Below are 15099 nucleotides of genomic sequence, written 5' to 3'. Positions count from 1 at the left end.
TAGAGTGATGTTTTACATACATATAGTTTTGTGCATGCTCTCATATTAGAAATGAATTTTAGCTCCAACATACACATACAAAAATATGGTTTTTAAATAGAAAAGAAAATGTACTGGAGGGGGCATGCAAGCTCATTTATATAGAGGAATGGTTTTTCCACCAGTGCTTGATGCATAGCACATATGCATCAAGCACTGGTGAAACCTTTCTTCAACCAAGCGCTGGTGCATCAAGCACTGGTGCTAGGGAAGTCTGAATGGGGAGATACCGTCCTGGGAAATTAAAAGAAATACCTACCATGAGAGTATATCTGGAAGTAATTTTAATCGATATTGGATTCAAAAACTTTGAAAATAGGGGGTCACAGGATTGAAATCTGCATGGCTACAATTTTTGTAAATTTTAGCTAAACAAAGAGATAACAATAGCTTGGCTACTACAAACTAAAGTCCAAAAGGCCGAGTCTTATTACAGTTGAAAATACTGGAAAACAATCTATACAGCTAACTATTCAATTACGCTTTTAATTGTACCTATTATGCTGCAGTGCTCAAAAAGCCAACCACCAACCAGCTATGCTAATCTCAATACCTTAGCCTTAGTTTTTGATGCTTCTATATATTACTGACTGTTTTATTAATCATTTTCCATAATATTATAGTGCGATTTCTGGTTGAGGACTTACGGTCTATATAGCATCATTAGGCCAGGCAAACTTGATTACTTGTTTCTCATCCACAAAAATTGGATTTCCATGCGGGCGGGAGGTCATTTTTCATTATTCATTATTAAAGAAAATACTCCAAATCAAGCTGTATGTTACTATAAAGGTTAGCTAAAGCTTTTAAAATTAGTACTTACATTTTACCACCGCTTATGAGGTGCAAGTGACATTTGTTGTGCTATAAAATGATAGCCAGTCTTCTTAGCATCAAAATATGTATGCACATGATCGAAAACAGCAATAATGAAATTAGAGGCAGTGGGGTAAAAAGGGATGCGGGAGGGGATGAGAAACAATTAATGGCCTAATTATCTACAGGTACTTACATAATCAAATGGTAAACTATAATTAGATTATTTATAAATACCTTTAAAAATATGTGTCTTATATATCTAAATTCTGTGGTACACTTTGCTGCACATTTCAGGAAATTTTTCCAACTATCCATGATCATTTACAACTAGTCCTTGGCTATGTTAACATCACTGTGTTGGTGGTGGATGCTTCAATGGACAAGTTAATAATTTTTTGGAACTGAATTGCATGCATTTGATGTAGCTGGATTAATACATATTGTAAAAAGACCAGTCCCATCCAGTAAACAACCCTGGCCTTCCTCCACTGTATGGTGCTTGGGAGACTGTCATAATAGGTTGTAGTGGTGCCGGTAATTCTGTGATGTTCTCACCACTTAGAATTGACATGATGGAAATAGTGTTACACAAAATATACACTTAGTAAGCATGCAGATGTGCGTGCATACAACAATGTGTGTGGGTGATCATCAACAGTTACTCTTCACCAGGTCTTACAAAATTAAAAAACAATTCGGTAAGTTCAAACAGTGTTATAAAACCAGCTCCTGTGAACAATGCAATGTAGCCACCAAAGTCTATTAGGAACTGTTCAGTACTGTACTCCAGTCCTTCTTCCAGTGTGATACTGGTGAGGGTGTCGTAGTAGATTATTATCTTTGCATAGTTGCTTGTGATATATGATTCAGTGTAGTTCTCATTTAAATATTCATGAGTTTGTCCATTTTCGTCTACTCTACTGCTAACCACAAAGTCAGGGAAGGGTAGAAGAGGAACAAGATTAGGATTGTTAAGGAGAGTCACAAACTGAGCCGCAGGGAATTTAGCATACGACAAAGTTGGTTGGTAGTACGTTGATTCACACGCAACAGGACAATTACACTTCCTACGATTTTGAGCAATTAATCTCGTAAAATTTAATTGACAACTATTTGTTATATTACAAACCTTGGCAGGACCAGGCATGTATTGAGGTTTACAGCCGCACCTTGTCACAACAAAATCAGTGACACACTCTGCTATGCAAGATTCTCTTGAATAACTATTAAAATATTTCAGAGTAACATCATCACATTGTCCACCCTGTGATTTAGTTAAAAGCTTGTTATCAATTCTTTGTAGTGCCACTTGTGTTAGTTGACCAGGTGATGCTGAGAAGCCACCAGAAGGTCTGTAGTGTGGGAAATGGTCAGGATGATGAATGAAGACGTTGAACCCAACTGAGTCACTTTCAGCCTGAAAGTATTCATATTCTTCAGCATTTAAGATCAGTTCAAGTCCAAAAGGTTGACCGTTAGAAATAGTAGACAAGATGTTTCCATTCTCACCAGAATTAAAAGTATAGCAATTTCCGTAAGTGCTAATTCTTTGTGTAAAACTTAAGTTTGCTAGCCTACATTCCTGACCTTCATATCGACAGAAGTACAACATGTCCTCGATTTGATGACCAGAATTGTTGTAGAAGAAAACAGACTCTTCCACTTCAAATAAATGTCTATATGTCATAATAAATTCCTCTAAACTAAAACTATCACCTGCAAGATAAGGATTACCTAACATAAAATTTAAAAATATAGTCAACTGAGTCAAATCGATTCCAGTTTCAGCAGCTACTGATTTTCTATTTAAATTTTTGTTGCAAAAAGTCACTGCTGGGAAAGGAAGTGTTTCATGGAAATATTGTTTTGAGGATAGCACTGTGCTCTGGTTGAAGTATTGCCTTGTAACAAAGAAAATAGCTGCTGCCATTAAACCCAGTGATAAGAATAGAGCACCAATCCAAAATGTCAGCCTTAAACAAGATCTCTGACCACTGGCTATGTATGGCAAGCCATGAAATGATGTTGTTGAGAAAAAGCGAAACAAAATTTTCCATGCTGTGACTTTCCAAGTTGTAGATAACTTTCTGTCATTCTCATCGAGGGGAACTTTGCTAAGGATATTTTGACTGGTCATGTGACTCTTTCTCAACCTAGCACTGAGAATTGTCTCTTCTTCATCTCCCTGTTGTGATTTTTCATCTTGCCAAGCATTATAAGTAATGAGATCCTTCTTGTCACTAACATCATTCTCCTCACCACAACCAATATGTATTGGTGTTAATTCAGATTTTTCATCACATGAATACAGGAGGCCAGGAGTATTTAAGTATCTACTATCAGCTGTAAGAGTGACTTGTTTATCAGTAGTCATATCAATACCACTATACAGAGGAAAAAGAGTCAGTAAATACGTATACTATTGCACGTAAACAAAAATTGTAAACAAGAACTGTGAATACCACACTAATTTTCACAGATAAAATACTCGTGGAAGGAGTGGGTACTATTACAGAAGGATACACCACAAGTGGAGTTACATACCCCAGGTGATGATACTAGGTGGTCAGTTGATAGCTTTTATCCTATGGTCCTATCTATACCACATTAGGCCATCATAACTTTATTCTTTGTTCCCATCGCTGCCTGCGACAATTTTTAGGCAGCTGTAACAAATTTTAACTATTTGATTATTTATCACATTAATGAACTATTTTATAATAGAGAGATACTATAGGTATAAATGATCAAGTGTTGCAATAAATGCATTAGCTATGTAAGTGAACATAACAGAAGGGTGATGAGGGTGTTGTTGGACCCCCACTCTTGTTTCACACAGTGTATAGTTCTTGACGATTGAAATACTGTTAAATCACCTGTATTTGTTTTTTGCTGCACCTAGGGATGGAATGATGGCCTTACCTCGGCAAAGATTTGATTGATAAAACTATTAAATTTCTTTCCTTAATTATGTATGGTACTTGGCCTATACGAGAACACTTGGTGGGAGAAAGGTTTGGCAAATTCAGTGAGTGACCGATGTTTCGTCAAACTAAATCAGTCAAATCGTTTGTCCAAGTATTAACTACTAACAAATTTGTCAAACGTTTTCTTGAAACTCCTATCACGAAAAAATTGCTAAAGTTCTTTATATCATGCCAAACTTTCTGCTATACGGTATCCAGCTTATGGAGGATCAAGTCACACCTTGGTTTGGACATATTCTATGCCATTATTGTTTGTTTCCCATCCTGAGGTACAACAAAAATACATATGAGTGGAAGTACTGATTACATAATGTACTAAAATAAACTCTGTTTATATACGTATATAGCATATGCTTTTATTAGCACTCACGTAATATCTCTATCATTAGACTGATGTTATATTATCACAGTGATACACAAAAATTACATGTATGAGTGATGTTTAACTGAAGAATCATATTTGATGTGCGATTTTAAAATATGATGCTGGTGGTCGTAGTGATAGCAGTTAAGCATTGCATCAACTAAATATGGTAATATAATGTATACTATTCAGGCTGTTTAGGTCCCATGATTACTGGCAAGCACACAAAACAGTCCTTTGAACATTCCATCTAATGCAAAGCTTGGATAACAAATTCGTCAAGCTTTGCTGCTGCTCCAATTACACACTCTTATTGTTTAAAAAGTTCAAACGATGATTGTCTATCAATAACTCATCAGTTCAATTTAGTTCTCCGGATTTATTTACGTAGAAGTTTTTTCAGAAACTTTACTCACATTGTTCCAGTCTAGGACCTGGTATAAACTGGGAAACACTCACCTGCCAACAGTGTTGGGACAGTTACTTTTTATAAGTAACTAGTTATATATTACATATTACTTGCAACAGAACTATTTAGTTACAGTTACATATTACCCAAAAAATAAAGTAACTGTAATAATATTACATATTATATTACTTTGTGTCCACAGTCTTAAGCTGTCACATGTGAAACTACCACCTTATCACGTGACATGATTGCATTGTTGGGCAATGTGCAAATCTTGGTTATAAGTAAGAAGCTGGTGAATAAGCTTCATTCAGTAGGTTTCATTACTTCGTTGTGGCTAGATGTTACACAGTGGATTACTAATGAGATTAGTAACTTCGTTACTTGTAGTAATAATATTACATAATATTAGACTCAATACAGTAACTATGTTACTTAGGTAACGCATTACATTAGTAATTAAAGTAACTTGAGTTATATTACCTGTTTTTATAGCGTATATCGTTATATTACTCAAAAGTAATAATATTACATAATGCGTTACATAAGTAATGCATTACTCCCAACACTGCCTGCCAATGGCATTACCTGGAGGAGTAAATGTCAATTATCTGTATCTCACACAATTGGAAAAGTTCAGATGAGACTTCAGGTGCTCACACCTTTACCTGTGAGACAGCATTGAAACTGGGTCACTACTACTGACCTGGGTGACCAGGACAATAATCTGTGTTGGACCCAGATTAATTAAAACTGAAGCATGCAACCAAGAGCTAAATTTTGGGTGCTCCAATATTTTGTAAACAGGTAGTTATAAGCAGGTAAGTATTGTAACAAATGATCAGTGAGTAAGCGTGGTTCAAAATATTAAATTCCAAAACGTGTTTGTTACATATGGGTGTGGCTTCATGCATGCCTACATGCTTTACAGATAAATAAGCTTGGCTCCATGCCTACCGACAATATCACACATTCCTGATAAGTGGGCATGGCTCACAAAAGAAACTGGCTTGCTGCAAGAAATAGTGATTAGTGGGCATGGCTCCATGTAAGCCTGCAGACAGCAATGGACATGGATTAGTGCATACCTACAGACTACAAAATACTTACTGATAAATGGGCTAGCCCCACATATGACTATGGATACATAGTAACATGTAACCTCTATAAGTGGGCGTGCCTCACAAAAGTAGCTGAAACTAGTTCAATACATTTCCAGACTGCCAAACTAATTTATTTCACATGTGATCCAATCTGGGTAAGACCTGGGTATCCTATAAAGCTGGTCAGGCCAGACAATAATGTGACTAATCAACCTGACCCAGCTGCTGTGAGACATGTTACAGCCTTCCGTAGGACACCAGCCACGATGGTCACGGGACTCATGGCACGATTCTACCATATGTGTACCCAAATTCAAACAGAAAGTGTCACTACACATATGGCTTCACCACTACACATGACGCACCTAGCTCTGAATGGATAATAGCTAAGAATAGATCATGACTCTCTTCTTTGTCCTCGTTGTAATCTTTTTTGGCACTCCACCCACTGCATTTCCGGCCGCTTGTTACCACGTCTAAGACGCGCGCCCAATATATCGCCTGAGGGGCACAAACTTTCCATGATTTACACTGTGATACTGTTCTTTGTCAGGCCACACTCAGCAGCTGCGCTCAGCACAGGTATAAAGTAGAGCCAGTACTTAGTCCACTTATTGTTAAATTTCATCAGAAAACTTGAATGTGGGCGGGCGGGCGGCTCATTATTCATTACAATCTTACATGCACTCGACTGCTTAAGTTAGCTGAATGCTCTATTAGAGTAACTCGATCTCTTTTATTGATCATGTCATTATCTTAACTTATTGAGAAATGAAAGGGTTAAAGTCCCTTCTGAGGTTGGTTTTCACTAGTCTCTCTTTTTCTATGCCTAGCTTAAATTTTAAAGCAAGTTCATTTATAACTATTACCCAAAAACTTGCATGCATGATGTCATAATAATAATGACCAAATTTAGGCAGTGAAACATAGCAATGTGGATGGGGGATCTGAAGCATAAAATTAAGCTATAGTGTTGGCATGAGTGTTCAGTGGTGGATTGTTTAGTCAGACAAGCAGCTGTCACACTGAAAGTGGTTGGACCACTGAAGACAATGTTGTTGGTGATGAGAGTGTGCTTCCAACTGTTCCAGCTATGACATTTAATTTCTATAAAGGGGAGTCTAACTATATTTGAGGGGAAATATTTTCAAGGTTGAACAATGTTAATTTTTTTGTAGATTTGCAATCCCAAACATGTCATACATAGTAACGATAGTAGCGATAGTAGTGATAGTACACCTTGATCTTTGATATTTAATGAGGTCTTTAATATCTGACATTAAGAAACCTCCTGGCATAACCTGGCTAGAAATCTGCTGAGTAATAATATTTATTCAGACTTCAAGCTCTGACTTCTGTACAAACTCTCCAGTGCCCAACTGGTAGACTTGATAATAATAAAATAATAAGCACATTCACTGTGTAGTGTTTAGCAAAATGTACTTAAGAAAACTTGTTTCTGATTGTGGGATTCAAAAAGCATATTAAAATTAAACACTGAGCCATGTTCTAGGAACCACTCCCTTGGTTCTTCATAATTTTAGAAACCTTGGCACTTCGCATCAGTTTCTAAAAGAATCATGACAAACCTTGAGCTGGGTTCCTAAACTAGATATACTTAGACTATAATATGGAGGTCTAAATATTTCAAGGATAAATTTTTGCTGTTACCCCCAAAACTTTGAAATCAGCAAAAAAAATCTAATATTTAGGCTATACAATAGATAATGATGCAAAAACTTAGTATCGGTGTTAGACTAGCAAATTTAATGGCACTTACTATAGATAGCTAAAGCTGCTACTGGTAATGCTCTGTTCTTCATAAAAGCAATTTGTTCTCTCAGTCATCACAAAGGTGTTGTTGTTCATCATTACTGATGGCAGATCAAACAGACAAACGCATGACCCACCGATGCACAACTCCTAAAGGACAGTGGAGTAGTGGTATTTACATACGACATTGGTGGAATATTTATGATCCTGAAGTCCACACTGCCCTTCCCTCAGCACTACTTGAAAAGCACAATTTAAAGTAGAGACATTAATAATTTTGATGCCTATATATGACATCTCACACCTTAGTCATCTCATAGGTAGTAAGTTATAGTTCACAGTACTGATGCAATGATTATACTTGTTTTACACAATCAAATTGAATAGCCTATACTTTAAGTTATGGGATCATTCTGTTTTATAGGTATACTGGCTGTACAGACAGTGCTGTGGTGTGGGATGCACGTGGCAGTGGCAAGCTGATAGACTGTTTATAATGGAGGAGTGTCTGATTGTTTTGCAATACAAGATACGTATGTACACAATTACAGAATGTGACAACTTTCCATTTGGTTTGGACTGCATTATATACATGTTCATATTGGAGGAACAATGAGCACAAGAGAAACATCAAATGCTCCAGAGTTTTTTCCATCATAGCTTCATTGATAAACTTGCAAGGCAAGGGTCATAGCCACAATATACGCCATTATACTGCAATGCGTGGTACAGTCCACAGTCCTAGTGATGTTCATGACTTGGGCATCTAACCTCACACAGTAACAGTGAATTACCAAGAGGCCAATTGCAATCTACCATATCAGCTGCTCAAACATTTTTCATTAGTTAATTAGTTCATAACTTTATCTTTTCCATCTCATTTACGTGGTGGATCCCTCTTCAGTGCCAGATATTCCTCAACTATAGTGCTGACAGTCCCACAATCTGTTATAGATTACCTGACAGCTCAATTATTTGATGTGGTAGTTCACCGACGCTAAGCCCATGCACTCCAATCCACAGTGCTAAATCTCCAGATAGCACCTCAACCGAATGTACTCCAGCATCAATTATCATTGTCATCACAAGTAGTCCGAAATGTGGGCACATAACTACTGTACTATGTACATTGGAGCCTGTTAATCAGGACACTTGGAAATGAAGGAACCTGCACAATTTGGACACTTGGCAAGTCCCAAAATATCCTGAATACCTTGATAATCAAGACACTTTAGAATGGTCTCAAAGTGTCCTTAAAATGTGACCGGATTTGCAAAAAGGTACCTTCCACACATTTTACATACCAGCAAACAAAGTGAAGTAACACTTGACTCCTTGCACTGATTAACTTGTTCTTAGTATCAAAATGCAGCCAAATACTAAAGTTACACTCATGGAAAATTTCAGGCAATTATATGAAATGATCAAAACATTATGAAGCTTTTGATTCGAAGTTCAAAACTTTGGATCAGTTTTGTGTGTGAAAAGGTACCTTTTCGCAAATCTGGTCACTAATATAACTGCACCATCCTTAGCTACTTGCACAATTTACCTTATAGGATTTTAATATTGTACATGAGCTGAAATGCTGAAAGAGAACTTATGAGTTTTACCCATGGCCTAATTAATTTGTAAAAAATAAAATTTGTATTTAATCTCCTTGGTTTTATTCTTATATAGAAATAGTGTTGAAGTTCAGTTCTAGCAAAGGTATGGTACACTATTGTTACACATCTAGGTACATATGTGATACACATGAACATTGTTATTTAATAGCTCACATTAAGTAGAATACAAAAGTAACAAGACATTTATGCACAAATTAAAAGTTTGCAACACAGTAGCTATATTGTTGATTAATCTTCAATTGGTCTTACAAAGCTAAAACAAAAATCAAGAAGTTCAAAAAGTGTTAGAAAACCAGCTCCAGTAAACAATCCAATGTAGCCACCAAAGTCTACTAGAAATTGATAAGTGCTGTACTCCAGTCCTTCCTCCATCGTGGTGGTAGTGAGACTATCATAGTAGATCTGCACCTGAGCAAAATTTTTGGACAAGAATGATTCTGTGAAGTTCTCATTCAAGTAATATTTTTCTGTCCCATTTTCATCCATTGTAGTGCTAACCACAAACTCTGGTGAAGGCGATTCTTCTATAGTCGAGCTGCTTATATTTAAAATGGAAACAAAATGAGATGCTGGAAATGTTGCATAGGATAGTGTTTTAGTGTAAAGGGAGTACTCACAAGCAGGTGGACAATTACATTGATTATCCAGATTGAATGAATTCAGGGCATCATACTGGCAACTGTTATTCAACTTGCAAACTTCAGCAGGACCAGGCAAGTATTCGGGTTTACAGTTACACATGTTCACAACAATGTCAGTGACACACTCAGCAAGACATGATTGTTGTTCATAAGTCTTAAAATGTTTCAAGTTGATGTTATCTTCACACTGTCCACCACATGAAGTAGTTGATAATTTGTAATCGACTTTGTTTAGTGCAACCCTTGTTAGTTGACCGGTAGGGATTGAGAAACTACCAACAGCACCAAAATATGGGAAATGGTCAGGATGATGAATGAAGATGTTAAAACCAATTGAGTCACTTTCTGCTAAGAAATATTCATATTGCTCAGCATTTAATACCAGTGATAGTCCAGATCTGCGACCAGGTCTTCTAACAGTTGAGATGGGCTCATTCTCACCAGAGTTAAAAGTGTAGCAGTTTCCATTGATGCTCGATCTCTGTGTAAAATTAGCTGTGCTGCAAGACCGATTACCAAGTCGACAACTAAACAGCATATTCTCCAATTGATGGCCAGAATTGTTATAGAAGAATGATGAGTTTTCTACACCAAATACATCTTCATGTTTATCAAAATAAGCATCGATATCAAAAGTCTCACTAAGCCAAGGATCATCTGATATCAGGTTAAACACAATAGCTAAGTCTGTTAAACTGAGGTTAGTGTCACTGACAACTGATCCCCTAAGCGTATTCAAATTGCAAATTGTAATTGCTGGAAATGGAAGTGATTTATGAGGGTACTGCTTTGAAAACAAAATTGTCTTCATTTCAGCATATTGTGCAGTAACAAAATAAATAGCTGCCAGCATGATGAGTAGTGACAGAAGAAATACAATGATCCAGTAGGTTAGTCGTCCCCATGATCTATTGCTGCTAGCTATGTGTGGCAGACCATGAAATGATGAGTTCAAAAAGAAACGAAACAATGTTCTCCACACTTTCATTCTCCATGTATTAGCTAATTCTTTATGACTGTCACTCAAGGGAACTTTATCGAGCAGGTTTTGGCAACTGTTTACACTGTGGCAACTCCTTGCTGATGCTAAAATGGCATTTTCATCTTGCCAGGCATCTTTACATATGCTACTCCTCTCACTGATGTTATCTCCTTGATGGTGATTAATGGGTGCAAGTTTAACCGGTAAACACTTCACAAAATTATCTGTATTACAGTGATTTGCACCTGGCGCAGCTCCATTCTCAGTGATGCTTGTTGAAGTAACCCGTAACAGGTCCACACTTTGATCTGTCATGGCAAACAACTACAGACAAATAGATATTAAAGATAATTGTGACTGCGGATTTTGGAAAAATGATCCAAATCGTACATAAAAAGTTTCAAGATAAAGAATCAAGCCAAGGATGCATATGAAATTTACACAAGAGATGCATCGATTTATTACCTTTTAGTCAGACCACCCTCCAGTACTTGTAGCAGCTTGTAGAGTTCCCGCCAAATAAAATAGAAAATTTAAGTAGCTGGATGAGCGAAAATGAACGATTGAAGTCCAGACACAATATTACAGGGCTGTGCTGGCTTCTTAGTGGCTGATATGTAGCAGAATCAACCTAAAACACATACGGCCAACTGGCCAACTATATCAGGCCATTCACCAGTACACCACTGATTCTTGCCAAGCTGGATCAACTGCATGCTATTCAAGCTTGCCACACCACTCAGAAAAGATGTCTCTTTTAACCAGCCTCGATTAATTTGAGTATTGGTGAGGGTAAAACCAACAGTATGATGGTGTAGCTATCCACTGGTGACGTTAGTTCGATTTTGCCTGATGTGCGATTTGGATCAGTTTCGTAAATCTGGTCACAATTGGTATGTATTTAGTCTAGTGGTAAGAGATTGAGATAGTGTGTTATTTGAAAAGAACAAGAGGTTAAAACTTGTATTGATATTTGTGAAGTCCCATAGCATCCCTTTACTACATAAGGAAATCAGGAGCCTTAATTCTAGGTACTTTGTTAAACTCTTTAAAGTACCATTTACTTTAGATAATTATCAGTGTTGGGACAGTTACTTTTTAAAAGTACATATTACACATTACTTGCAACAGAACTATTTAGTTACAGTTACATATTACCCATAACTATAATAATATTACATATATATATTACTTTGTGTCCACAGCCTTAAGCTGTCACGTGTGAAACTACCACCTTATCACGTGACATGATTGCGTTGTTGAGCAATGTGTAAATCTTGGTTATAAGTAAGAAGCTGGTGAATAAGCTTCATTCAGTAGGCTTCATTACTTCGTTGTGTCTAGGCGTTACTCAGTAACTTCGTTACTTGTAGTAATGATATTACATAATATTAAACTCATTACAGTAACTATGTTACTTAGGTAACACATTACGTTTGCAAGTAACTTGAGTTATATTACCTGTTTTTATAGCATATTTTGTTGCATTACTTAGTTACTACAAAAGTAATAATTATTACGTAACGCGTTACATAAGTAACGTGTTACCCCCAACACTGATAATTATGTGGTCATCAGATATATCATTCTCACTGCTATTGTTGTGATTTCATCATTTTAATTGTATTCCATTGTTTCAACACTGAGTGCTTCCATTTTAGGAGTGGGTGTGCTACCAAAAAAAGTCTTCAGGATTCAGGCTACAGGTACATTTATAACCCAATGAGACTCTGCTATTTATAACTTCCCTAAGCATTTGTCTTACATAGTCTGCATTCCTTTGATGTTAGCTGCTGCACATATTGAAGAAGTTTTCTACCAAGCAAAGCACATATTGTCTAGCACTAAAATGAAACTTTAATTCGTTGGACGCCATTCATTGCATACATGCAATTCCTTCACTACACAAGTAAAGCTCGAAGTAAAGAGCAAACTTGTTATGTAAATGACAGTTAATTGATAGCAACAATAATGAATTGACCAAGAGATAGATTTACCACATTTGTTTGGCCTAACCCAACAACCCACAGTTCCAATAAGTACAGACAGTGATACACAATCCCGATAGAGGGGCGTGGCTCCACATAAGAAGCACCTGCAGTACAATCACGCTTATCATTTTTTGTCACATGTAATGTCTTAGTTGTTTAGACAATGGCCTGGAGTTTCGCTAAGAATTCACAAAGTATACAATTTAGTTGACAAGGTTTTTGGCTGGGTGAATTACCCAGTAGCTAAGACAACTGTATAAAGTGTCTTATCAATGCCTGCCTCGGCATTGTGATCAGTGCCATATACATACATACATAAAGACTTTATATGGCCTCACCTATGCTACTACGCTGTTACGCTACTTCTTCTTGCCCTTTCTTAGATAATTAATCACGTGAGACGTGAACTTTCCTGCTACGGGAATTTTTTTGTAAACTTGTGTGCACTTGTGTCGTTGGGTTGAAACCGACACCCTGTTTGGAGTAGCTAACTGCCAGAAGATATGTGGAGATGTGTAAGCGTAGTAAAAAAAGAGTCTCGCGAGAGGTCTCGCGTGGCCAGACCGATTTTTCTCCGCACGGCGCTTATCCATTGGAAATTATAAGCGCCTGCTATTAATCAATTTCTCTGAAGAAGGGTATTAATCTTGGTATTAATACAAAGGACAGCCTGTACAAGGCCCAACACAGAACATATAGTTAGACACAAACAAATACAAAAATAATAATCACCTACTTAGCTATTAACAATTTAAAAAATATAAGAGAGAATGATGAAAAAATATGTTTTTTAAACGGAGCGAGACCGACGAAAAAGTGAAAAAGAAGTCCTAAAGTTAGTGAGTCCAGGACGAGAAACAGAGAATTTATTTGGAGTGGCCTAATGGTAGACTGAGATAAGTGTACACCATGTGCCTTGCTCCCTTGTGTATACTACTCTAATAGTAATAGAGTAGTCAACAATCAGACCTAAGATAGTAGCTATATTGTGAATTATATTCTTACTTGGCAGTGTGATTTTGTGCATTAATTGTGGCCATAATCTAGCTAATCATTTTTAATATGCATTCTTCTTTACAGTATCATACACTATAACTAATAAGATTTAAAATCTAACAAGATACGATCCTATATTCTTCCCTCTCAGTTCACCGTTTTCTTAAAATTATTGCCAAATCTCAATGGCTTTCAGTTTATGACCAATGGTTGGATAAAATTGCTTCCAAATTCAGGTTTCATTATAGCTATTTTTTTTAGAAATTTCCCGGGGGAGCATGCCCCCCAGCCCCACCATGTGGAACATGCTATGCATGCTGAGTGTGTTTCACACACTGCATGGTGATAACTCTGCCCCTCACTGACACTTTGCCACACAAACCCTTGGATATTTTTACTGTAACGGTTCAAGTTTGTATGAATCATGTGACTATGGAGCACCAAACATAAATAAAATCAACCAAGGCACAGCTGAAAAGCACAACTGATGTGTGTAGTCTTCCCTGTTAAAAGCCATGTCATGCAGTAGCAAATACTCATCTTCCCTCCTTTCTTTAGTTGTTAGTTTTAGCCATGCTGAACTGCCACTTGCTATCTGAAAGAAGTGGTTGAAGCTTCCTTGTAGTATATACAACTCAGGTATTGTCTTGCTGCCCAAGCTTACAATACAGCTCAGGTTTAGAATAGAATGCAGCCCAACTGCAATTATGCCCTATGATGTGCTGTTCTAACACTTGAAAAATGGTATTTCATCTTATATAAGATGTCAGTGAGAAGTCAGGTATAGACCTTTGGGTTAACAGTGTAATGCTCTACCATCAAGTCAGAGAGGGTAGCCTGTGGTTTTGACAGGAATAAGTATATATACTTTGGAGCAAATTTCCACTGTAGTCTGTTTGTGTTCACTTGACCCTCATTTCTTGTTAATATATCTTGTTACATGGGCCAGCTGCCCAAACATTTAGCTAGTAGCACTGTGAAGCCCTTTAAATGCCAGAACTGTTTAACAAAAAGCACTTCAAGAACAGTGAGTTGTGAGCGTTTGAAAATATCTTTAATATAGACCATTCAGGCACACAAACATGTTTACAACATGAAAACATGCTTGTTCCAGTACAAAACCATTGGGAGTGAATACATGTTCACCTCTTTGATATTACCATATTTAGCAGGGGCTCAGGTGAATGCCCATGCAGGTGAACCTGCACTAACTATACACGCTTGCATTTGATGTGCCATAATGACAGCTGCTAGAAACTTTTTACATGAAGCCAGATGACCTCTTTGTACAAAACTATCTTACATATAATGCAGCAGTTGACAAATTAATGATCTATCCTGAAAGGAATGTAAGCAGACAGACAGAC

At 37.0% G+C, this 15099-nt stretch overlaps 2 protein-coding genes across 2 annotated transcripts; both read right to left on the bottom strand.

The window, feature by feature from the left end:
- Nucleotides 1-1505: 1505 nt before the first annotated feature.
- Nucleotides 1506-6186, bottom strand: LOC136238130 (acid-sensing ion channel 2-like). Its single transcript, XM_066028472.1, has 2 exons — nucleotides 6087-6186; nucleotides 1506-3242 (listed from the first exon to the last, which is right to left on the bottom strand). The coding sequence occupies exon 2, from the start codon at nucleotides 3230-3232 to the stop codon at nucleotides 1517-1519; it is 1716 nt and encodes a 571-aa protein (XP_065884544.1). The 5' UTR covers nucleotides 3233-3242; nucleotides 6087-6186; the 3' UTR covers nucleotides 1506-1516.
- A 2973-nt stretch (nucleotides 6187-9159) lies between these two features.
- LOC136239345 (acid-sensing ion channel 1A-like) lies at nucleotides 9160-13149 on the bottom strand. The gene is made up of 2 exons (XM_066030079.1): nucleotides 13075-13149; nucleotides 9160-11069 (listed from the first exon to the last, which is right to left on the bottom strand). The coding sequence occupies exon 2, from the start codon at nucleotides 11058-11060 to the stop codon at nucleotides 9351-9353; it is 1710 nt and encodes a 569-aa protein (XP_065886151.1). The 5' UTR covers nucleotides 11061-11069; nucleotides 13075-13149; the 3' UTR covers nucleotides 9160-9350.
- Between the last annotated feature and the right edge of the window lie 1950 nt (nucleotides 13150-15099).

Source organism: Dysidea avara, chromosome 11, assembly GCF_963678975.1.
Source record: "Dysidea avara chromosome 11, odDysAvar1.4, whole genome shotgun sequence".
Classification (NCBI taxonomy): Eukaryota; Metazoa; Porifera; class Demospongiae; order Dictyoceratida; family Dysideidae; genus Dysidea; species Dysidea avara.
This window is presented reverse-complemented; position numbering and strand designations above follow the sequence as displayed.